Source organism: Blennius ocellaris, assembly GCF_963422515.1.
Source record: "Blennius ocellaris genome assembly, chromosome: 15".
NCBI lineage: Eukaryota > Metazoa > Chordata > Actinopteri > Blenniiformes > Blenniidae > Blennius > Blennius ocellaris.
The window spans coordinates 21,696,265-21,722,154 of record NC_137664.1 but is presented as its reverse complement, the minus strand read 5'-3'; the positions used below and the strand labels follow the sequence as shown (position 1 = coordinate 21,722,154).

Below are 25,890 nucleotides of genomic sequence, written 5' to 3'. Positions count from 1 at the left end.
TCCTGCTTTTGGGCCAGACGATTCAGTGAGCAGTGTTTCATCATCCTCTCTGGTCAGTGTTTGTTTCGGGCGACAGCGCCCCCAAACAAGCAGCTGCTGTAATCACGTGAAATTTTCCAGGCGGTCTGATCCGGTCCCAGAAAGACCGCTTGAACGCAACCCAAATGAAGTGTGAAAATTCAGTGGAAATTCTAAGAAAACAAGTTTTTAAACCGCTGATTCGAGGCTCAAAATGAGAGGAATACCTCATGTAACCAGTTCACGTGCTCCGGGTTTCACCTGTGAGCAATGAAAAACATTTCCAGACAACCACTTTATTCTTCTTCTTTATGCCTCTTACATTTACAGTAAATGCCTTTCATTAAACAGTGTTTGAGAGATCCGATATTGCGCTGCGATGGTGGCAAACACTGAAATGTAGTCACGGTGCAGATTTGCATGCTATTACCTCTCAGCAATTTTCTGGTTGCCGCAGGTCTGCGCTGCGCTGAGGAATTGAGCTGAAAATTGGCGAACTCCTCCTGAACCAGGCTGTGGTAATGTGGATGTGATTTTAACTTGAGGAAACAGCAGTTGCTGCGATCCAGGAAGACTATTGCGTGGTGCAGGTTTTTCATATTGACCACATATAGAAGAGATTCCCTCAATGTGTACATAATTGTCCATAGAAGAAGTCTACAAGAAACCCCTGCAAGCAATTCATTAGTACATTCCGTACCTCGGCTCATCTTGGTATAAGGGCCACAACACGGCTTAAAGTTTAAAAAAATCACATCAACATTGGAACCGAGTCCCAGCAGTGAAATATGGAGAAGGGCTGACCAGGATGAGCTGTATTTATAAAGGAAAGGTCTTTTCCTCATTTTATCAACGGACGCTAAATCAAGGAGTCCTCCATCTGAAAGCCAATGGATTCAAATGTAGATATAATTCAAAAACCTCAATAATCCATGACTTTTGCGCAAATCAAATCAAACTGCATGCAAAATGTATATGAAGACTTGAAAACAACTTTTCAATATTCTTTAACGGCATGTACTTGGAGGATGAACGGATTACGACTGAAGTGTGTAAAGTCAGTTTTCCGACAGATTTCTTCTGGTTTGATTGCAGTTATTGGTGGTGACAGAATAAGATGGATGTGGGTTGGACCTGTGGTTAGGGAGCGTGGGAAATGTCGACTGAGGCCGTGGCACGTTTGAAACTCCGTGGCACCAAACCGGCGGAGAAAGCATATCAATCACAGTTTTCCCTGGGCCGGCACGGTAGACTTTAATGTGTGTTTTGCCGCACGCTTTGACTGATTCAGTATTTCTCCGGCAAGTCAACATGCACAAGAAAGCACGTTGCTACAAAAATCTCTCATCTATCACAATAAGCGTCATGTTTGATTTCAGTTGTGCCACAGTTCATTTATTGCTGCCTGTCAGTGCAGCGCAGATTTCTCAATATGCACTCATGACCCAATGAAATCAAAGGCGATGTGACGTGATGGATTATCTTTCATCCGTCTGCAGTCCGGCTGGGAACCAAACGTTGCCTGAGAGGAAGAACTCCAAAGAAATGCTCAGCAAGAGAAATGTTTACCCTCCTCTTGGTCAATGGTGTGTGCACGTGCGAGCGTGCACATGTGTGTGTGCGCCCGTGTGTGTGAGCATGGGTGTGTGTGTGTGTGTATGTGTATGCGCGTGCTTGTGTGTGCAAACGTGTGTGTCAAAGCTTTTAACTGGACCAGGTGGAGTCATGGTGGCGAAACGTCCAATCTATTTCTGCCCCCTGGAAAACTTCGCTCCACCCTCAGCCGCAGATGAACTTTTTTAAAGCCTCCATCAGAGGAGACACCCTGATCCACCAACTCACAACCAGCAGACAGTGAGGACACACTCAACCATTCACCATCATCATGTGGGAAAAGAACTGAGTGAAAGTTGTCACTTCAACTTCAGCACATCTCAATCAATCTGGACTCAGTATCACTTCTTTTATATATGCCAAAGTAAACGTCTGTGAGAATTTTTTTTTTTAATTCTGTGGATGTCTACTGGGTCCACCGAGCGTCTGAAGTTTCCGGCTTGCAGCAGCCTTAAATTATGGCTGAAAAATCAGTTTTTCTTAAATAACGACAAAAAAATAATAAATAAAACCCTACAGTATCAATGGAAGTTGAATATAAACATGGACATTACACATCTTTTGGCACAAGTTTTATGTCTCTATCATCATTAGTTTCTAAGATATGGCAAAAGTGTTTTTTCCTTGCGGACCTCAGGGACGTTGAATAAGCATATCGTCCTAAATTGTATTCTTTTAACGTACAATATGAAAAAAAAAATCAACACATTATGTAACTACAAAATAACGAATTATAAACACCAAGATCTTGAAACTGTGAAACCAAAAATCCTTAATATAGGCATAGTATGAATGTTTGTTATCAGACAAGTCACCTATAAATGCGACGGTCCAGCTGAAGAAGATGGAAGATGGACCATGAATCAGGTCCCACCAGGTCTGCCAGTGTATTTTCCTGGGTTATGATTCCTGGAAACTCCAGTTTACCAAACCATGAGCTATACCTGTCATTAGGACGTCTTCATGAGACGGCTGGCTTGACAACACACTGGTGGCCAAGGATGTCGTGTGCTCTGGTGGTAACTCACTGCTGAAGAGAGCCAGTGGTACCATTTCAGATGTGAGGTACCACAAGTGTCTCTTAAAGGCTTCTACAGCACTGTTGGGGGTCACTTCTGACACACAGGAATACTGAAGCAAATTCTTGAAGAACTGCAGGTCATTCATTCCAAGGAGCGTCAACAGCCACTGAACGTTGCGTCCGCCAAGATGAGTAGAGAAGAGCTGCAAATGTAACAAAATTAAAGTTTTCTCGGCCGAGTAGTTGATCCTGGAGTAGCGACATCTTGAATGAGTACAGCACCTTGCCCATCCATCGAGCTCTGTTCATGGTTGTTTGATCGAGGGGCCGTCCACACGAGATTGCTGGTTCACCTAAACCAGCTGTTTTTGGCCCATCATCCACATGAGGCAGTTTTAGAAGTGTGAAAATTGGGGTTTTTTTCAACACGGGTTCTAGAGTGGGGAAATTCTAAACCCCCCCGTTTAAACCGTCCAATCCCCGGGGTGTGGACGGCAAAGAAGGCAAAAACAATTATCAGTGGAAAAAAGATGATGTAATCGCCCCCCTCTACCCCCACCGTGGTCCGTGATGTCATCAAATAACCACGACAATCAGGGACTACAATCACCTGTTGAGCTGCATGATGCTAACAGCAGGAAGAGTGTGGCCATAGACCTATAGAAGTGGAATTATATAGAGGTTTATGAGTAGGAACTACTTCCTCTATTTCCTATAGAGACTATTTCCTATAGAAACTAAACTGGAACAAACAAGTCACAAAAGCACCAGAAACTTCGAAGCCAACTGCAGTAGAAACAGTATAAACACTATCTCTCTCATCTCATCAACCAACCCTCAACAGCCTCAACTTTCTGAAGAAAAATGCTGACGTCTCGATATAGATGTTGCTTTTCAAGTTTGATTCTATTGATCCATGAGTGCGAACGCCTGGTGTGTTACTCAAACCACGCTGTAACTGAGATATAGCAACAAGAAAACATTCAAGAGTAAAGTAAAAAAAAAAAAAAAACGAAAGCACACTGGATGATGTACAAGTAATAGAAGTGTATGTCTCAAAAAATATGAAGAAATGGTTATTTCTCAGAATGTATTGAAGATATACTACTAGAGATATACTAGTACCGCAAATTGTGCAATAGTGCAATTTATATTCAACTTTCATTGACACTATAGCCCTAAATGCATGATTTTACAAGTTAATTGAGAAAAACAGATTTTTTTTTTTACTGGTATGGACATCACCAGTACGTGAATAAAGAGGCTTGGTGGACCCAGTACATATTATTCAGTTGAGCTAATATTCTACACAGTTTCTTTTACACACCTGATTCCCACCAGGGGCTGTATCACCTCCCTGCCATACAAACTTTTCTCCGAAATATGTTTCCTTTGACATTTGTCATGAGAGAAAAACACCCGCTCCTCCACATGACAGTGAATAGAGTCGACTCTAAGTAACTCCTCATTACATCTAGTTTTAAAAAGAAACACAGGAGACGGTGTACTGGGAACTGGTTTGTAAACAATACCAGTGTTCAGTAACAGGTGAACATTTCAGCCAGGTTTTGATTACAGATAGCATGTAGGAAATGAAAGTATTGAGAAGGTCTGTGCATTTCTACTCATGTGGTATTAGGAGAGTGGGGATTAATCTCTCTTCAGATAAGAGGGGCTGTGGATCGACACATTAAACAATGAGATGAAAAGGGATCTGTGAGGTTTCCCCCTCTAATACACACTTTGTGACCTTTTCAACTTCCACTTCCATCATGTAATAACTGAGCTTTTCCACTTTACCTGCACAAAACAGCTCCTATAAAGATTGTATGAGTGTATAAAAACCCTACCAAAAAAAAACCCGGTGATCCCTTGATCCCATTTGTTGACCCATATCAGCAGATTCAGTGAGTCAGTAAACACTCCATCGACGGTGTCAAATGGCTGTCGATGCTCCGCATTCCCCTTTGATATCCTGTTATCTCTGTCGACCTGCTGACCTGGATTCCCACTGCTCTGTAATCTGTCAGACCTCCAACACAGCAGAGCGCCAGTGCAGCACATGTAAACTCACCCTGACACTGATTACAGTGGTTCCACGTCTCAAGCTTTCTGGATACACGTTGGACACCTTTTCAAGAATTGAGGCAGGAACTGGGAGATCTGTTCTGCTTTGGGGATAAAGAAACGTCCGGCGTTTCAGATTAAGTGGTTTCCCTGTTAACTGGTGACCCTGTAGCATCCCTTGTTGCTGCTTGCGGCAGATGTAAAAAGCCCAACAGAAATCCGTAACTCTCCTGACGAACGTCTTTTACATCATTTACAATGACACTTGGGCGTGTCCTACTTTATTGAGACTTATTTTAATTTAAGACGTTACAAGCAGCAATGTTGGGCGATGAAAGAAGGTGGACACCATTTAACAGGAAAACCGGCTAATTTGGAACACCGGTACAATACAGAAATGTTTACGGTGGATTTCTCACTGCGACTTATAGAAACACTGTCGTCCAACCAGTTTGAACCAGAATCTGGCCCAGAATGAGAGGCTCCTGAAGATGTGAGTTGAAAATATTGTGTGTCTGATTATGTTATTTTGTTTGGTCTTTTATGTTGACACAGTCACAACCAAGTAGCTAATGATAGCTCCTGCTAACTGTGACAGTAACTGTTGTGGTTTTTCAGATTGTACTGACTTGGTACTGAATTTATTCACTATATTAATACAGCAGAGCTCCACTACCAGACCAGTGGTTGTTTCCCTGCACGTCATGAAGGGAAAATCTCTCATTCTCCTGTATGAGCACATAATCACTAAAACGTCCAGAAAATAAGGGAGATGACAGACTTTTTTCACTTCTTGAGCCTCATAAAGGTACCATTAACAACCAGGCTCCACCTTCTCTTATAGAGCTGTTAGTTCCATATCACCCAGAGGAACACTTGGTTCTCAGAGTGCTGCCCCCTGGAGGTTCCGAGGTTTTCTAAAAGTAGAATGTGAGGCAGAGCTTTCAGCTCTCAGGCTCCTCTCATGTGGAACCAGCTCCCAGTTCCAGTCAAGGAGGCTGACTCAGTCTCTACTTTTAGGAAAGTAGGGCTGGTTGAGGCCGCTCTGGACCATTTTCTACTGAAGCTGCTCGAGGCTGTGAGATAGGACGTGAGATACTCTACATGCTGAATGGGCCTAAAATTTTTTATCAAAGACCACCCCTGATCAAATCCATATGCCAATATCCAAACAGAGGCACAGTGCCCCCTGCTGGCAAAGGAAAAGTTTATGTTTTGCATTTTCAAGTGTCATTATCAACGACTTGAAAATATAAATTTTAAATGTGGTGTTGTGAGTGTAAAACATGTTGACATGTTGTGACTTTTCATCAAAGGGCATGTCACTGCACAGGTCCTGCAGTGAGCTGTATGCAGCAGACAGGCTGACATGCTATTTGTTGAGAAACTCACATTATTTGCATACTTACAGTGACTGTAGCGGGGGGGGGGGGGGGGGGGGGGTTATAGCAATTGAGTGCTGTGTGAGCCCTGGAATTTGGCCTTAATTACACTTCAATGTAATAGTGAGCCTGCATTTCCATCACACTCTGACGTTCACCACGTTCCAATGTGCGTGGGCGTCAGAGGACCCATTCAATGCTGCTTGTAGCTTTAATTTTATGTGGAATAGTCCGATTTTCTCTGTGAAACTGACAAAAGATGGCTATATTCCAGTTGATGCTGTATAAGTAGTATACATTGAATTGAACAGATTTCCGAGCCTGCTGATCAGCAACGTGTCTGCTAAAATTAGCTGTCACCATGGAAATGTAGCTGTCAAGACCTTATTGTGTCTCAAGTGTCTATTTTTGACAAAAATGGTCACTTGGTGGTTTTCACAGCAAGCAAAAAACAATTTGAGGGCAACTGGCATGTGAGAAGTGGGCCACAGAAAGAAAGGGCCCTGGTCTGATATCTTTCTTTGATACCACATGGATGACAGGCTGTGTGAATCACTGACATTGAGAATAATGGCAGCAGGGTGAACAATGGGAACAATGCAGGAGGCAGTGAGATGCTTGACTTGCCTGTTAAATTATTTTGATGTTTTTGGCGCCTCTTTGAGGGGCCGTCCACACTATGAAAACGGTTCACCGAAACGATCTGTTTCTGGCCTGTCGTCCACATGAGGCGGTTTTAGAAGCGTGAAAACAGGTTTTTTTTTAACACGGGTCCCAGAGGGGGGACATTTTAAAACACTGGCTTTGTGCCGTCTAACCCCCCGGCAAAGTCGTCCATACCCCAGGGAAAAAAGATGATGTAATCACCCCCCTCTCCCGCCACCGTGGTCCGTGATGTCATCAAGTAACCACAACAATCAGTGACTACAAGAGCCAGTCTAGCTACATAAAGCTACATGATGCTAACAGCAGGAAGAGCACGGCCATAGACCAATAGAACTAACATTATATAGAGGTTTATGAGCAGGAATTACTTCTTAAGTTGTATGTACTTTGTCTTCTGCGTTTTTGGTGTGTTTGGTGAGTCACAGCACCCCTAAAGGCCCGCCATGTGTACTACATGCCCTGAAGCCTCGTGTTGGAGTCCAGTTCATAGTGACGTGTGAACGGAAGTTTTTTAGAGAAGGCTGGAGAGAGAAAAGATGTTTTTTTCTCACCGTGTGGATGAACCCGAAGACAGACTTCAAGATCTGACTTACACTTCACTGCCACTTTAGGTGAAAAATGTACTTTGCTTAATGAATTTGAAAACATTCAAATTGGAAGAAGTAATCAGAAGTTCAAAATGCAAAACATATAATCACTTCGGATGAAAGATTCAGGCATTTGCGACAACTTTAGATGGAGCAAAAACCCGCATGTGCAATTTTTATGAAAATTTGCTCAGTTGTAAACCTTAAAAATTTCGCGAAGACACTTAGATTGCATCTTTATGGTATATCTGACACAATATTTTGTGTTTCAAAGGGATAAAACTAAACAAATGTAACCTCAACTCACCCATACTTCTACATGTAGGTCAGAGTGATCAGTAAAAACTGACTGGAATCAGTTGGTTCCATTAATTCTAGCTCCCAGACCAAACCCATATCAATTCCAATGAAATATGTCAACACTTGTCCACATTTCTGTCATGGGGCAAAAAATGCTGGTGTGAATCTGTAAAAAAAAAATAAAAAAAAATGACTTAATCAAGTTTATTTGCTGTAGCCAAAAATAATAGGTATACCAAAATAATATTTTCATAGCTTTATGGAGAAAACTGTGGAAATGCTAGTTTTTTCACTGTTCTGGGAATTTCCTGGCCCACTTTGCTGAAACCTTAACTATTCTTATACAGTTTTAAAATGTTGCAATTGATGGATTGTGTTTTATTCACAATAAAAGGCCTATGTTTGACACATGTATATATCTATTATGTGGAGGTGTTATTGTATGTTTAAATGATCTGCATAGTGGTGAATCACATTTTCAGTGACACTTTAGTCATTCCATTCTCAGAGCAATTACTGAATATTGTTTCTTTTTTCTGGGTGTAAGTGAGCAGAATAAAACAATATACAAACAAAATAAAACCAAATATTTACTAAGAAAACTATATCAACTATATCAACACCCATTACGCCAAAATGAAGTGATTTTCCATTATATTTTACAGTGCTAATTCCAATTTGGGTGTTTTGCTGTCTTTGGTCACCATTTTGTTTGCAATACAAATACTATTTGAGAAACATCAAATCTCATTACATTTTTAGAAAGTATACATTCAGCATGAAAGTCAACATTATTAAATTTGCAAGGCTTTTATCACACAATTGGCCATGAAATGTAATTCAGATCTTGAAGCCTGTCACAGGTATAACTGGAGAACATGTCATCTTTAAATGGACCATTATTCCTGTAAACCCGACACGAAGCAGAAACGCAACAACGAGTTTGAGATCGCCGATGAATTCCCAATATCTCAATCCAATTCTGTATCTGTGTGCGCTGGACAGAGAAATCAGATCCACGCAGGACCCACCTCATTAGAGACCTACTGCTGAACATCTTGGTGCCAGACACCACAGCAGACCTTCAGAGCCTCTTCAGCCCCTGGATTTTAAGCAAGTGCTTTGCATGCATTTCCACTAACAAAAGTTGTGGACAGCATCGAAAGTTACCATTCTGTGTGTGTGTGTGTGTGTGTGTGTGTGTGTGTGTGTGTGTGTGTGTGTGTGTGTGATGGCGAGGCCAGAGGGGTTGATGGGAGAAGACTACATCAATTACAGAGATAGAGCCTCAGCTGAAGGGACAGACCTGCTGACCTTTACCACCCTCCTCCCTCCACCCCCCCCTCTCCCTGTCATCCCTCCATCTCATTTTCTCCTCTCTTCCTTTTCATGATTCTCTCCATCTCACCCTCTTCTCTTGTTTTTATCACCCCTCTCTCTTTCTCCTCTTCCCACATTAATTTCTTCTCCTCTCTCCCCCCGAAGCATCCTTTTTCTTTAGTTGCCGTGGTAACGCTTTCCTGTTCTCCCCGTTATTTTTGTCTTTCTTTTCCTCTTTTCTTCTCTCCTCCCTCCTGAAGCATCCCCCCTTTCCTCCGCCGGTCCTCACCTCAGTGCGGCTTGTTTTGCCTCTTCACCTCTTCCTCCTCCTCTCCTCCCCTGGCCCCCCTCCCTCCTCATTTCCCGTTGCCGTGGTGACAGCTCCACCTGTCCTATTGTCATTGAGTAACATGTAAATATTTAACAGGTTCGGACATCCCTTCATATCGTCTTCATTTCACCCGCTCCTTCTCCTCATCCTCATCCTCTTTTTTCCTTCATCTCTCTCACATTTTCACTTCTCATTCTTTCTTTCCATTTTTGTTGTTTTAATCATCATTTCAATCCTGTTGTCATCATTGCTTTCTCATCCTAGTTCCTTTTCCTCCTCTATGCTCCCTTTACTGGTCATTTTCTCTCCCCTGCTACCCTCTCACTCTTCTTACTCCTCGTTTTTTTTTTTTTGCTGGCCGACCTAACAATGCATACATTTATTTTTTCAAATGTCAGGTGAGCTGCATCAGTCTTTCGTCCATGTTCTCTCCTCTTTTTTTGTCTCATCTCTTTAGTTTATTGTCACATATTTCATTTATCATGATCTATTATCTCTCCATTTTCCTGTCTTTTGTTTCAGTTCTTTTCATGCTGAGTCACTGGTGATCTGTGCCGACATACTGCAGTGTGTGTGTGTGTGTGTGTGTGTGTGCCTGCATGCATGTGTGCATGCATGCTCAGCTTCATATTAAAACTGAGATGAAAAGTATGTTTTCTTCTCTCTGAAAGTCAAACCAGTTTCAGACTGATGGAGGCTCAACTTTTCATGGTTGATTTCAAACTCTTAAAATGTTGAGTCTCAGTATTTATGGCCACATGAAGAGTACACACACCTTTAACTGTATGTCTACGAGGTTCAAATATATAAATGAGAAAAAGTGCGTAGAAAATTAGTTATGTGGGAAATCTAATATCCCTTTTACCTCTATAAAGAGAATTAAATAAATACAAATACTTTGTAAATTACTTTTATATGTTTGTTCTCTACATTTACACAGATACTTCAAACACGAGACGAAATATGAGCGAGAGTTTGTGATCAAGAGCATAACAGCTTGGTTGGTAGAGTAGGTCGTCTGTCGTTTGGAGGGTTGTATGTTCAATTCTCTATCTGTCCACAAGTCAAAGGACACATCCACACGAGCCAAAATGATGTTCTTTCTCTCCGGGGTTCTCAAATAAAATTCTCTACACATGTCAACGCGAGGCTTCAGGGCATGTAGTACACATGCCAGGCCTTTAGGGGTGCTGTCACTCACCAAGAACGCAGAACACAGAGCACATAGAAATCTAGCGGTAGACTCCTGCCCAGCGACCTTTATATAACTCTGCATTATATACGTCTGTGGTCCTGCTCCTCCTCTTGCTAGCATCAGTAGCTTCTGCAGCTGATACACTGAGGAGTGTTGCATTAAGACTTTATTTAACCTTGAACCTGCACTTTTCACTGTGTCTGTCTGCATTCACAAACTTTTTAAATTCCAAGTTAACAGGAGCCAAACCTCCTTAGTTTGACCTGCTTAAATAAAATTCAGACTTATCACCTGATTCAAACTTTTTTCTTTAAATTTAATGGTATAGAAACATTTTACAAGAAAAAAATCAATTACTAGTAAAGTCTCTTTACAAGGGAATGGTACTTTTTACACGGCAGCATTTAACATAAATCCTATTCCATGCATTCTTGAAGACAGCCTTCATTTCAAACCTGAAGCCTGGAGACTAGAATTTATGTCTAATTTATCTTGATATAAATAGATCACATCAGATTTCATTAAAAATCCATCCTGTTTTCCCGTCTTTCACTTTGTCTGCTCATCGCTGCTAAACTCACTCATCACTTCTCGTATCGAAGACGCTCTGTGATTCTGTGTGCTAGAGAAAACCACAACTATCATTGTTTTTGTCTGATCACATGATCAGACAAATAGGTGGTCTTGGTTATTTTCAAAACATAGTTTAACGGCTATAATACGACAAAAGATGCAGGTTAAATGCCAGGAAGCCCCTCCTCTGCAAACCAATCCATTCTCCAGGCTCTCCAGAGAGATCAGCATCAAATTCAATTCAACTCAGTTTCATTTAAAGAGTCAATTACAGTTTTTGTCTTGCAGTTTGTCTCATTTATATATTTGAACCTCGTAGACACACAGTTAAAGATGTGTACTGAGTGTACTTTTCATGCGGCCATAAATACTGAGCCTCAACATTTTAAGAGTTTTAATTAAATCATGAAACTTTGAGCCTCCGTCAGTCTGAAACTGGTTTGACTTTCAGATAGAGGACAACACATCTCTGTATTAACATGAAGCTGAGCACTCACTCACTCACTCACTCACTCACTCACTCACTCACTCACTCACTCACTCACTCACTCACTCACTGAGACAAATAAAGGACTTGAAGGCTAGGAAATTATTGTTGTAGACCTCTATTTTCCAATGTCTTTAATAAACCACGGTGAAAGTAGAAGAAAGGACATTTTAAGGCTCAGTAGGAAAAGCTTCAGGTCTAAAATCACCTGAATGGAGGGAATTTCCAAAGTTGCGATGTTTGTACCGAGTGACAAACTGTTTCAGTATTTTGGCTGTTTCAGTGTCCGTTCAGCTTGAAATTTGCCAGGAAAACCTGTCCCTTGTCCGCGTCCTGCAGGTGTCCCCCCATCACGGTGTGTTAACAGTACGCTATGTGTCGGTGCACATCGATGTGTCCCACTCCTCAGAGGTTCTACTGTATACATAGTCTATTCTCTTGTGTACATCTATCCTGAGCGCCTCAAGAATTTGTGCAATGTTGAGCTGATGTGATGGCTGAATTTCCCCATGTGGGATTAATAAGGTCTCGTCTCGTCTCAAATGTCTGCAGTTCTAACGGTCCGGCAGAAAAACTGAAAAGAAGTTTAAACTTCCAGAAGCAGCAGCTTCAGCTTGTGAAAGTTATTTGACCAATAAAGCTGATCTGATCTGAGTGATGTGCAGTAATCAAAGTGGTCTGTGGCTCCCGAAACAACGAGACAACACCTGACCTTTGACCTGCCTTCAGAGGCTCAGTGCTTCTCTTCCTGTTGCCATTTAATGTAAATGTAATAATTCATCATCAAGGCTCTCCAGAGAGCGTTGAATTCAATTCAGCTCAGTTTAATTTAAAGAGTCAATTACAACACGTCACCCTCAAGATAGAGACAACACGAGAACACGAGGAAACAAATAAAACAGACTCTTCCTCTGTATTTTGTTCTGCTTTGTGTTTCTTTCATATCAGCTTGCTCTTGCTTCATCTACTCAGAGAAACACCCTCAAACAGCTGGAAAAGGTTGTGTGTTCACAGTTAACAGTCAGTGAAGCAAAGCTTGTGTCTATTGAGTGAACGTCTCACACGTCCATCCAGTTTGGTTCACACAGGATTTAAAACAGCATCAGCTGCATCCCCAGGGCAGGTGGAAGGGGGGGGGCAGTTATTATCAGCCCCGCTCCGTCCCCGGTGACTCCTGGACCTACTCATGGGGGACGTCAAGGTCAGAGCCAGGACTTGTTAAATCTCTCTTCACTGTGAGCCGCTGACTCCGTCTGATCTGTGGTCGTTTCAACTCGGGGCAGCAGTGAGTCTCCAGAGGCTTTATGTGTCATTCCTTTATGTTTTCTGCTTATTAGAAATCGAAACGAGAGCGAGGTCGAAGTTTGGCCTGTCTAATGTGCTTGTTTTTAATTCTCTTTATCACTAGCTGCTTTTAAATCACCACTTTGTCGTCAACCACATTGAATTCTTTCTGATTAGAGGATCAGTTTGGCCTCTTTACATGAACACTGAAAAAATTAATCGGAATATTGTACCAAAATGTGACCCTATTCATTTCAGTGGATCAAACCCATAATGCTTTGCACTGGGACAGAATCCCACAACTGGTTTTACCCAGAAGCCCAATAGTTTCTTTTTACATTGGGGTCCGAGCATTAAATGTGCCAAAGGACCATATTGAAATCATAAAGATTATTTTTAGGGTCCGATCACTTGTGACACTTTGCACGGTCATCAGGCCGGTCAAAAAAATGAGAACATTTGGAGGAATCACACATGTGACTGGAAAAAAAGCTCAGTGGTGCTTCCTGGAAAATTTGGAAAAATTCAGTCTTTGGGCCCCATTTTATGAGAGCTACGGAAGTCGGCACACATATGTAACAACCCAAGATGCACCAAAAAGTAAAAAAATGGTAAGATCTGCCTCAAAGTTGACATATTGTACACATTGCCCAACTTGGCTTGATCTGTGTCAAACCTCACACATTGCATCAGTCTCGTTCCGCCATTTGGGGGCGTGGCAATGGTCAACCACGCCATGAAACAGGAAGTGCAATGTTAATAGCCTGACCATGGTCTGATCTGCATCAGTTCACACATTGCATCAGAGACCAGCCCTCATCAATGACGACCATCAGCCATAGCGCCACCTGCTGGAAACAGGAAGTGGTGTGTTCAGGCTTGAATCTGGCTCAAATCTCAGACACTGCATCAAAGTATATTTGGCATAGTGCCACAGTTGTTGCTGTGCGCTAGCTTTAGCTATGTTTATCGCCATATCCAGCAAGTTCTTAATGACTCTGTGTATTATTGTGATGTTTACCTGTGTACCAGAATGTTGTATCTGTGTAACAGAGATTTTTTTGTCTTGTCTTTTTTTATTTTCACTCTGTTTTACTGTCAGTGACTTATGGTGCTTTCCAATTAATTCCTCCTCAGATTGACTCGACTTGATCAACTTGCTTTTTACGCGTTAGTCCGACTACCAGGTACTTTTGTGTTACCGGCACAGCTGAGGTTCCAAGCGAGCTAAGGTGAGTAGAAAATGTGACGTCAGCAGGCCACTGATTGGCTGGCGCGTCATGACACAGATGAGTCAGAAGGTGGCTCATTCACCTGCCATGTTTTAAAAACAATCACAACAAGAATCTCACAAACAGAAAAAGATGCACAAAAATAAACTGTAAAAGATGTTAAAACAGCGGACATGTCATGAAAAGTCGGTCAGCTGCAATGCTACTTTCCTAGCAGAGCAGCCGGCAGGGAAAAACTCTTTTTAAGAAGGGGGATCGGAGGGTGTGTTCCAACTACAGAGGGATCACACTCCTCAGCCTCCCCGGGAAAGTCTATTCCAGGGTACTGGAGAGGAGGGTCCGGCCGTTAGTCGAACCTCGGATCTAAGAGGAACAATGTGGTTTTCGTCCTGGTCGTGGAACACTGGACCAGCTCTATACCCTCCACCAGGTGCTTGAGGGTTCATGGGAGTTCGCCCAACCAGTCCACATGTGTTTTGTGGATCTGCTGTCCGGTCATCTGTACGCCCCGAGCAGGAGTTTGGTTCCCATTGCTGGCAGTAAGTCAGACTTGTTCCCAGTCAACATTGGCCTCCGGCAGGGCTTCCCGTTGTCACTGGTTCTGTCCATAACTAGGGTCTAGGACACGCTGGAGGGACTATGTTTCTTAGCTGGCCTGGGAACACCTTAGGGTCCCACCAGAAGAGCTGGAGGAAGTGTCTGGGGCGAGGGAAGTCTGGGCATCAGTGCTTAGACGGCTGCCTCTGTGACCCGGCCCCGGATAAGCGGCGGACAATGGATGGATGGATATAACTTATGAGAGTGATATCACTCAATTGTCATTTCCTGTTAAACAGGTGGTGCTCCCAAGGTATCTGATACAGACCAGATAAAAATTTCAACAACATAAATAATAGCTATCTTTGATAATTATTAATCATTATTGATAGCCAAACTGCCAAAGCGCTACATAAAATGGTACCGAGTGATCCTTATGAGGTAAGAAATCCCTACAGTTATAAACTGTAGAATTGATTTCCATATAAAGTGCCTGACTTGAAGATAATGGTAGAAATGTGATTGAGGGAGATTACATTTAGTTTGGCGCTGAAGAAATTAAGCAAATTTGTTGTCAATATAAAAGTCCCCAATACAGCACAGTTCCCTCTCCCTCCAGTTCAGAAGAAACACTGTCCATTAACCCTGGCTTGAACAAATGATTATATGTAATACGAGTTTGCACTGAATCATTCAAGGGACCAAAAAACATCTTCATCTTATTCAAAATCTCTACAGAATTTCTGAGAATGAAACTATGACCCAGTAACTCGTTGGAGGGTTGTCACCTAGAAAAGAGGCTTTGATGTTGAACCAGAGTGGAGGGGTGGCAGGTCAGTCTCCATCAGGGAAGCCCCATTGCCAAAGAGTAAAAGCTCGAGCATTTGCAGCCCAGCAATAGTGCTTAAACACGGGAAGCCAAAGCCGCCACTGCTTGCATCTTTCTGCAGGTGAGACTTAGAAATGCGAGGGGGTTTACCGGCCCACACAAACGAGAGAGTAACTGAATCGAGTTGTTTAAAGAAAGACAATGGGAACAAAACAGGAAGGTTTTGGAAGATGTACAAAAACCTTGGGAGCGCAACTATTTTGATTGCATTGATGCAACCAATCATAGAGAGGGGAAGCAACTTCCATGTCCTTATATTAACCTTAAGTCTTTCTATCATGGTCAAAAAACTTAGTTTCAGTAAAAGTTTCTGGTTTCTGGATATCTTAAGGCCAAGATAAGTTATGTGTGTTGTAACTACTTTAAATGGTAGCGACCTTAAGAAAGCAGGGCTCAGTTTATCCTTCAAGGGTATGAATTCACTTTTGTCCCAGTTAATTGTATATCCTGTTTGCTACATGATTTAATGTAATGTAGGAGTTTGGGAACTGAAGTTAATGGGTCGAATAAACAGATCAATAAATCATCATTAAATACATTTACAAGACTTTCAACATTACCAAACTGTACACCGTGAATACCTGTGTGACTCCTGATTCCCACTGTAAGAGATTCTCAAGCAATATCAAAAAGGAGGGGAGAAAGAGGATCTCCCTGCCTCACACCACGTTGCAGTTCAAAAGATTGAGATTTATCCATGTTAGTGAGGATTGAGGAAACAGGATAAGACTCGAGGGATCAAGGGATATAACAGCGGCTTGTGTATCCTTTTTGTGGCGCGACTGTTGAGACATATTTAGGTTGTCAAAGAAGTTACAAAACCCAGTTTCAGTGGCCTTTACTTTGCTGGAATATAGTTCTTTATAGAAGTCTTTGAAGCAAGAATTTATTTCTTTTGGTTGCGTTAATAATTTACCTGATTTAGTTTTAATCTAATGGATGTCTTGCTTCGCCTGATCACCTCCGAGTTGGCTTGCTAAGAGTTTTTCAGGTTAATCCCCGAGTTCAAAAGATTTCTGTTTGAGTTTTAATACAAGGCTGCTTGTGCGCTTACTAACGATACTATTATACTCATATTTCAAATTTAAAATCGTATTATAATCTGACTACAAGAGGGATACTCTGCAGGTCTCTTCTAATGTTGGAAGCATTCTCACAATATCCTTAAGTCGACAGTCAAGTTTGTGTTTTTTAGATGATTCAAATAAAATAGTATGGCCCCTTAATACAACTTTATAGGCCTCCCACAGTGTAATTTGTCTTGTTTTAACATCAGCGACTGCTAACTGCTTGTGGCAAAAGTCACCAGTTGACAGGGGAACCAGTGAAACTGAAACACCAGACAGTGAAGCAGGGAAACATTAAACATTGTATTACGGTATTAATGAAAATATAAAAATATACACTCTTTAATTTATTATTTGAGCTGATATCCACAATGCAGGTTCGCACCGCATTATATCGGGGATGATTAATTGTACAGGACGGGAAAAAGCTCTGATGAGCCCGCCCACGCCGTGCTGGTACTATATTGTAATGGAAAATGACAGAGGCTGAGTCGAGGTGAGGCGAGTCAGGGTGAGTAAGAGCCAGTGGAAAAGCACCATTAGCTACAAGAAGTCATTAAAGAAGCAAGGCTGCACACTTTCCTGGCTCTCAAAAGAGTTTGACTGACTGTTTAATCTATGTTAACACTGCAGCAGTACAACACGCAGAGAGAAGTACACATATGCGAGGACCCGTTCAAGGCTGCTTGCAGCTTTAATTACTTTTGAGACTGTAACGCCAAAGAAACCTTCTCTTGGTCAAAGTATAATCAGGAAGAGACGAGCACGGGATGCTTTTTTGTGTGATGTGGCATGGATTGACCAGTTGAGCCTTGCTGCCGCCATTTTTATCAAATCACAGACGTGTGCACATGGTCACGTCATGACATTCGGTCAGCTGATGCAACAGACGTGCCCACAAAGCGACTGACTGTAGAATTAGCCTGGTGTGCTGTTTACATGGACTATGATTGGATTCAAACCACTGCCTCAGGAAAGCACACCATATACTCAAGGACCCAACTCATCCCGGATTTCCACTTTTTAAGCAGTTACCCCAAGGCAGACGTTACAGGACATTACAAGCCCAAACAAACAGACTAAGAAACAGTTTCTACGATAAAGCCATTATTGCACTTAATAATATTTGACTGGCATTGTCTTTCCCTTTTTATGAGACTGTTTTTTACACTGGTTGATGTTTGATTGATGTTTAATCAATTTATTTATTTATATTGTGCACTTTGTTTTTATTGAGCGCATTCTTTTATATTACATTTTTTTGTGACAGCACTTTCGGAGGACTGCACCTTACAATGACAATAAAGACGTTCTATTCTAAAACCCGGATGACGCCACCTCTTCCGATCCTATCCACATTTCAATCCGATTGTGCAAATATGATCAGATTAAAGAGTTTATATGGGGCAAATCTCATCAGGTTGGCATTTAATCGTATTCATTTTGGTCCATGTAACCACAGCTGCTGCCTGCATTTGCGCTGCGGTGTGAAACTTCAACACAAGGTATGTTTGCGCATTGGTGCGTCTCTGCGTAAAAGTAATTATGTGACAGCAAACAGACTCACATTGGCGGCTGAGTCCTCGGCAGGTTTGGCTCCGATCTCCTCGGGTAGGTCCGGGGCGGTGGGCACCGACACGGGCAGGAGAGGCGAGCGAGCTTTACCGGCCTGACCCAGAGACGCCGTCTTCACCTGAGGCTTCGGCAGGCTAGCACCTACACACACACACACACACACACACACACACACACACACACACACACACACACACACACACACACACACACACACACACACACACACACACACACACACACACACAGAGAGAGAGACAGAGAGAAAGACAATGGTGAACAAATGCAATGAATGTCCATGCTAGAATGTGATCAGTGATTTCTATTGTAGAAAATGTATCATTACTTTTGATTGATGAGTAAAAGAGAAAAAAAATTGGAGGTGCAATAAGACCATTTTGCTTCTGAGAGCTGATATCTTTGTTCAAGTGGTGAAGAACAGCACAAAACGCAGAGAAGCAGCTCATTAACAAGATTGTAGGGAGCACAGGGGTGTGTGTGTGTGTGTGTGTGGGGGGGGGGGGGGGGGGGCTGAGGATTTGTTGGAACTTGGGTTTATTGCAAAGTTCTTTTACTTTGTAAAATGTTATATTTTCCTTCATTTCAATGTTGGCGACAGCTTTCTGTCAGCATTTGGCTTCATTGGTTGTTTCGGAAACCTGCAGGCTTCCAAATAAAAAGCTTTGCAACCGTTGAACTAACAGATTCTGGAATTCTGGTGCCAAAATCAGCACAAAGCATAAAGTTTGATTATTTCAGTTCAAAGACATGATCAGCTCTGAAATCATCTGTTGAATGTACTGAGGATGTGGATGTGATGGGCTGCACAGTGGGGCAGTGGTTAGTGCTCCCACCTCAGCTGAAAATACAAAATATAACAGAAAAATGCCCAGTACAGTGGCTAAACTGGCAGATTCCACAAGACGGTTGTGAGTTCAAACACAGCCCAGGGCCTTTCTGTGTGAAGCTTCCATGTTCTCCTTGTGTGTGCATTTATAAGTGTGATGCTGTCAGATGTAAAAATCATAATGCATGGGTTATATATAGCGCTTTTTTCAAGGAGACTCAAATATGCTTTATATTGTATTATTGATTCACTCCATACTGGGTGGTGGCAAACGACAATGAGCTGCTTACAGGCACGTCGGCAGCGCGTTACACCAATGTAGGTCACATCGTGCTAACAGTTTTATGATGAAGTCAAACGGGAAAAATATCTGCAGGATGGCTTTCACTTTAAAATACATGGCAGGAACAAATTAAATGGCTCTAATGGTTTTTCTGTTTGTTGGATTTAATATTGGTGTCAGTTTGAAAACGCCGACAACATGTCTGGTGGCCTGAGGCAACTGGAAATAGTTTTATTGAACCATCAGTTTGGTCTTTGTGCTGCAGAAACACGATTCCTGAAAATTGCTGTTTAATATTGACGTCTGTATCCTCACAGTTTGATCTGATCACACAGCTGCTATTGATTGTTCCAAATAAAGTGTTTGGAAATTGAACCATCAAACAGGGGACAGTCTGACAGTCACATATCTATCCACTCACGCAACACTTTCCACTTTCCACTGTTGACTGAACGTCCAACAAAGAAATCAGATGGACCGACGCCGACCTTTTTTCAATTGTACACAGACACAATCATATTTCGAAATCTTTTTGTCCAACTCCAAATTTATTGTGGAAAATGTTTGTATTAACAAACTGACTGACGTGGGAAAGGTTGAATGACATAGAATGGATGTAATGGCACAGTGTTCCACTGGGTGGCAGAAGTGAGCCAGAAAGTTTCGTTTTTCTTTCGTGGTTGTGGTTGGACCTGAGACGAGTTTAGTTTTACGTCACAGCAACGCAATGCTGACGTCTTAACAACACCTGGAACAAGGTTTTGTCATAGTTCAGATCATTTTTCACATGTTAAGCAAAACATCTTACTCACTTCGTATTTTACCTTTAAGGTACAACTTCTCAATGTGCTACATTATATAAGAGGACACACTCTGCAACATCGTTTCCACCATGTAAACATATTTAAGTAAATTAGGGATGATTCAGTGGACAAACACAACAATCAGTACTGAAGACAGAAAGCACAAGTGTATTGTTTATTTCCTGGACAGCTCCCTCATGTCTGGATGTATCCTGAGGCTTCTTCTCCCCATAATCCCCTCCTCCACTGTCTGCAACTTCACTTCCTGATCAATAAACATCAGTTCTGCTTCTCCACAAACAAAAACACCGGAACAGCCTCAACAAAAGGCCGATTACACTGGAGGAGAAGGTGGAGGGGATTCTCTGCAGCGCCAGCAGGATCATGACGGACGACCTGCCCCTCAGAGCTCAACCACCACTGAGTAAATGTTAGAACACAGACCCTGGAGAGTTAGCATTCAGACATCTTTAAAATCAGGTGGTTCAGCCAGGAATAAGGTGTGATAATTTTAGAACAATCCTCGATAAACGTGTTTAACAATCTATTAAGGTATATGCTGTAATGTTTAAGATACATACTGTATGTGTGAGTTCTATGGAACAATTCAAAATGCTTTACCCGCAGAAATCAAACTAAATAAGAAAGATTTAGTTTAGACATGAATTAAATGGAAATTTGACCTGGTTTTTACCAATTTTTTGTCCCATTTTAATCATGTTTTTTAACAGGGTTATTTTAAATATTGCATTGATTCATTGATTGATTGATTCATTAGTTCATTCATTCACTTTTACTTCTGTTGGTGTACCTGTCCATGTCTGTGCTGCTTTTATTATCCTGTGTTTTTCAATGTGAACCATCACGTGCCTTGTCCTGCTATAGTAGAAACAATCTACCTATGCGTACCAATACAGTCACCTTGACCTTGACACAGATGAGGGAAAGTGTTAATCAGGCTTTACAAGACAGTCTGAAAGGGTACCTGTGTATATGTAGATAACTGTAGTTTTTATATTACAATGAAACGTGAAAGAAAGTGACCCTCACATATTTCACAGTAATCGGAAGACATTAGGTCTCCTCTGTGTGTCATCTGACGATCAGATACTTAGGACAAAATATTTCTCCTGTTTTCTGCATGAGCCACTATATAACATAGTGGGGGCTTCCTGCCCAGGTCCTCTTGCGGTGCCTTGTCGGGGTGGTGGTTTGGTCCCCGTGTTCCAGGCCGGCAGCTTGGGGGTGGGCTTGGGAAGTGCGGGGGGGTCCAGCTGGGCCAGGGTCCTAGCGACGGGGGGGCCCTCCCTCCCTCTCAACCTCCCCTACCTTATCTCACCTTACTTCACTCAACAATAGGGACCAGTGGGGTGGAGCCTGGGGTGGCGTGCCCAGGCTACTTAACTGTGGTCAATAATATGAATCCACTTGGGGAAAATACTTTTCCATATATACCAATCCATGCGGAGGTGCAGCTACATTGTGGAGCTCCAGGGGGCTGATGGGGGGGGGGGGGGGGTCAAGGGTATTGCTTAGAGAGCCACAGTGGTGACCTGTTTGCAGTGGGGATCAAACCAATGGTCCAATGGACGTGGCAGCCGTACCACGGAGCAGTTTGAAGTTCAGTGCTTTGCTCACGGATACTTCGGTGTAGGAACTGTACTGATCACGATTAGAACCTCCTGATCAAAAGACGACCACTGTATCAAGTGAGCTCCAGCCGTCCCAAAAAGCCGTCCTCCTGATCTGATCACCTATAGAAGAAAACCTGGTTCAACTTTCTGCAGCCAGCTGATGTTCAACTGTCATTTACGTCCTTTTCCCCAACTGTGAAGTGAAATTGTGGAGTCCGGGTGTCTTGTGATGCAACTTAGCAGCAGTCCACAGCGCCTTTATTTTCTGGTGAGATTTGACTTCTTTAACATTTGAAAAGTTAACGTGGTCTCCTCGGAGTGACATTAAACACTTTCTGTCGTTCCACCGGTTTTCAAGCTCACGCCGCTGAGCATCATGACCTCATACAGACACTGTACTGCTTCCAGTCTTCCAGTCCCACTCTCTTGTTTGCAGCGCTGACCTTGTGTGGCTCTGATTGTGTGTACATCTGGTGTAAAAACTCCTGCCAGCTTCATTTCCCACTGAAGCACAACCAAATGTGTTTGTATGACTTCTCAGCACGCTGCTGTCAGACTGATTCCAGACCAGACTCAGCTCCAGGAAAAAAAAACAAGCCAGCAGCGAGCTGCAGCAGCACAGAGCTACAGAAAAGGTTACATATCCACAGCGGAGAACGCCATGAAAGAGCGCTCCATGGTGCCTGCCTCCCCCCAGGGGGGGTCTGTCAGAGAGGGAGGGGGCGGAGGTGAGGGGAGGTTGGTATATTTACCAGACGTGCTGGGGAGGAGGTGTGAAACGCCCGCCGGGGGGTCACATCAGACGAGTCTGTTTCTGGGTGGAAGGTAAAGATGCAGAGGTTTCCAGTGATTGGAGAAGAAGACGGAGGGGGAGGGGGTGAGTGGGGGGGTTGTATTGATCCTGAGAACAGTCTGAAGTATTACAGTGAGATGAAGAAATGTCTGTGAGGACATGCCGTGTCTCCAGAGGGAGCGAGATGATGTTTCTTTGTCTTTTCCTCTGTCTGACCCGTTTTTCTGAAGAGCAGCAACTTTACACCCTCATTTCTCCAAGAACAGCTCCTGAGGGTTTTCTAACAGTGATACCATTTACTATTGACTTTGGAAGGTCACAAATATTAGAAATATATTAGTTAAAAAAGAATAAAATATAAAGTTTGAACAATGAAGTCCAATTTTTATTCAAGCTGCAAGCAGCATTGATCGGGTCCTCGCACACCCACGCACGGTGGAATGCGTCGTGCGCTGAGGTTTTGTGCAACCAGCAGGTCTTATGGATGTGATCAGATGTGGACTCTCATGCAACTTCCAGCCATAATGGGGAGTGGGGGGATATTTGCTTCGAGGTGGGTCACGTCTCCGTGGGCGGCCCCATGGGGTGAGCCGGTCTCGTGTTGGTCTCGGGGGTTGCACGGGGGGGTGGGTCTTATGTGACCTCTGGGGCCCTGATGTGCTGGGAACACATCCTAAGCTGACATTGGCTTGGGCTCCAGCGGGGTCTTGGTGGGATGGAGTCTGCGGGTTGACCCCTGGGCGTCCTGGCTCAGGATGGGCTGACACCTGGAGCCATGTCCCATTTTGGCTAACACTTGCTTGGGCTGGCTCCTCGGGGCTGACCGCACTCGGCCGGCTTGTTGGGCTGCTGCCTAGTGCCCCCCTCGTTCGCTCCATCGGGCCGTGGATTACCTCTGGCTTTCTGGGGATTGGGATTTGGGGGGGGGGGGGGGGGGGGGGCTGTGGGGGGGAAATGGTCGGTTTGGGGGGCTGCCCCCTTGCCTCCCTCCTCCTGGGTAGGCGTCAGGGGCCACGGGGGTGGTGGCCGCTGTGCCTCGGGGTCTCCGGGCTTGGAACCATTCCATGTGGTCCTTCAGGTGTCTGGGTGTCGCATCCTGTGCAGAGCTCCGTCATGCCTGGACCAGACTTCAGGACTCATTTGGTAGCATGAGTGGGAATCACTCCGACTCTTGACAAGACCCACGGATGTGCAGAATCCCCCCAGGACTCACTGGGGATAGTGAGAAAACACTGGTTATCTGTATCTGTCACCTTGGTGGAGATACACTACTGGTGCCATTATAGATCTAACACTAAGTATGAGAAACAGTATTCGGACTGCTGTGAGTGTTTTGAACTGAGCTCTGGACTGTATGGATTATGTAACTTGGAAAAAAATGCATCTGGACACTAATAAATGTTTGAGCAACCTGGACATACAGGTTGTGCATGTAAAGTAGAACAGAGTGAGCTCCTCCCGCCTCCCTCCTTTTTCAGAAGGACTTCTTATCTTCATCCCCCATATGCCCAGCGTGCATTTTAACAGATGACATGACGATGAGGAGATCAGAGCTTCCATATGGACTCATCATCATCAGGATTTATTAATAATGAGAGGAATAATGAGATGAAATCTGGACAGTCCTCATGACTTTCAGCACTGCCACGTGCAGGGAGACACAACAGGTCACAGCTCAAACGAGTGCAATGCAACAATTTACCCTCAGCAAATGAAAAACAAGAAAAAGCTGAATATGATCAGGAATAATTATAACACACTGCACAGGTTTCAACGTCTCCCTGTCTGTCTTTATGTCGTCATCCCACTGCTGCAGATAACCATTTTAAAGTGTCTTAAAGCTTTCATTGGTAATAACGCATTTCTTCCCAAGCCTTGCACTTAAAAACATCCATCACAGCTGCCCTGCGTCTGCCTCCAGCTGTGGCTGTAATGTCTTTTCTCAGTATCAGACATTGAGTCAGACAATCCCATTACAGCTTCCAGCATTAGAGCGAGCGTTCCAGCCAGTTTAGGTGAGTGACTGCCCGCCATCTCGCTTCTCCCCACAGACTCGATTTAAAAAGGGAAGTAGGTCTCAGTTTATAAAGTGATAGAAAATTTAGAAGGTGAGACATGAGCAGATCGGTGGTCTGAAACCAGAAAGAGGAGTTGGGTTGTCAAATAAATGTATGAGTTTATAACTAAGAGAATCACAGGGAGGGATTCATGGAGGGATCATTAGGAGGATCATAGAGTGGATTGTGGGGAATCATATAGGAGATTGTAGGGGAATGTTTGGGAGATCATAGAGGGGATCGTGGGGCGACCATAGGAGGAGATCATGTGAAGATCATAGGAGAGGATCATGAGGTGGGGGTCATAGGGGAAATAACATAAGGATCATATGGGGGACCATACTGGCGGTCTTAAGGGGTATCATATAGGGAAACATCAATTATTGCATAATTTCAAGTGGATGTGCAGTGGCAAATGTTCTTTATTCTGTGTAAAATTGTGAAATGAAACAATCAGACTTTCTTCTTTTCTTTCATGACTGTAGACTTTCGGAGGTGTAAACGTTGTAATGAGTCTAACTGAAACTGATTAAAGATGTTTCTAGCCCCTTTCGTTGCTTGGACTCATGAGAACTATAACAATCTCATGATAAACAAATGCTGTTCTACAGCCAGAGGTTGCTCTTTGAGGCATCAGTACTACTACAGTGAAAACAGGAACACCACACTAACTAAAACACAGTGATTTGAACAACAACGTATTTCTATTCAGCTGCTATCTCTCTATGTTGTTCACTGTACTAATTGTTTTTAATCGTTCCTCGCTGTTTTTCTAATTGCTGTCTGCACGTTGGCAGTTTATCTTCAATTTTGTTACAGATTTTTCAGATTCATTAATTGGTTTCAATGTTTATTTCCCAAAGAGAGAATTACTATATATTTACATTACCCATTGAACCCACACCTTTCCTTTTTTTTTTCTTATTTAAGAAACTAGTTACTGTAATCAGGTACAAATTTTCACTGTCTGGAAGAAACTGTCTGCACCGTCTGTGCCGTCCTTCAGTCATACTCTGTCTCCCACCAAAACAATCCAATTAAAGCATGAAAACTCCTCATTCTTTCCACTGCGGGAGTCATTCAGGCCTGGATAAACACACAAACAGGACCAACAATGAACATCAAACACCATCACTCACAAGCCGGCTCTGTTTGTCTCTCCCTGGAGGAGATGGAGGGTGCTTCATGGAGGTAGCTGCTGCCTGCTGCTGCTGTTAAGAGGAGAATGAGTTGGGTGGGGTCACGGGGAGAGTTGGGGGGGTGGGGGGTCTCTGGGAGTTGTCGCCTCCGGCTCACTTTTTCTGAGCAAAAGGTTTCCAGGAGCCAAA

The 25,890-nt window shown here is 43.1% G+C and overlaps 1 protein-coding gene across 1 annotated transcript in view; it reads right to left on the bottom strand.

Annotated features, from left to right (window-relative positions):
* Positions 1 to 25,890, bottom strand: part of dcc (DCC netrin 1 receptor) — a gene marked incomplete at its 5' end in the record, with an annotated part of 378,467 nt that overhangs the window by 459 nt on the left and 352,118 nt on the right. Inside the window, one exon of the mRNA XM_080510296.1 lies at positions 18,138 to 18,286. Within this exon, the coding sequence (XP_080366422.1) occupies positions 18,138 to 18,286 (149 nt within the window). The remainder of the gene's footprint in view (positions 1 to 18,137; positions 18,287 to 25,890) is intronic.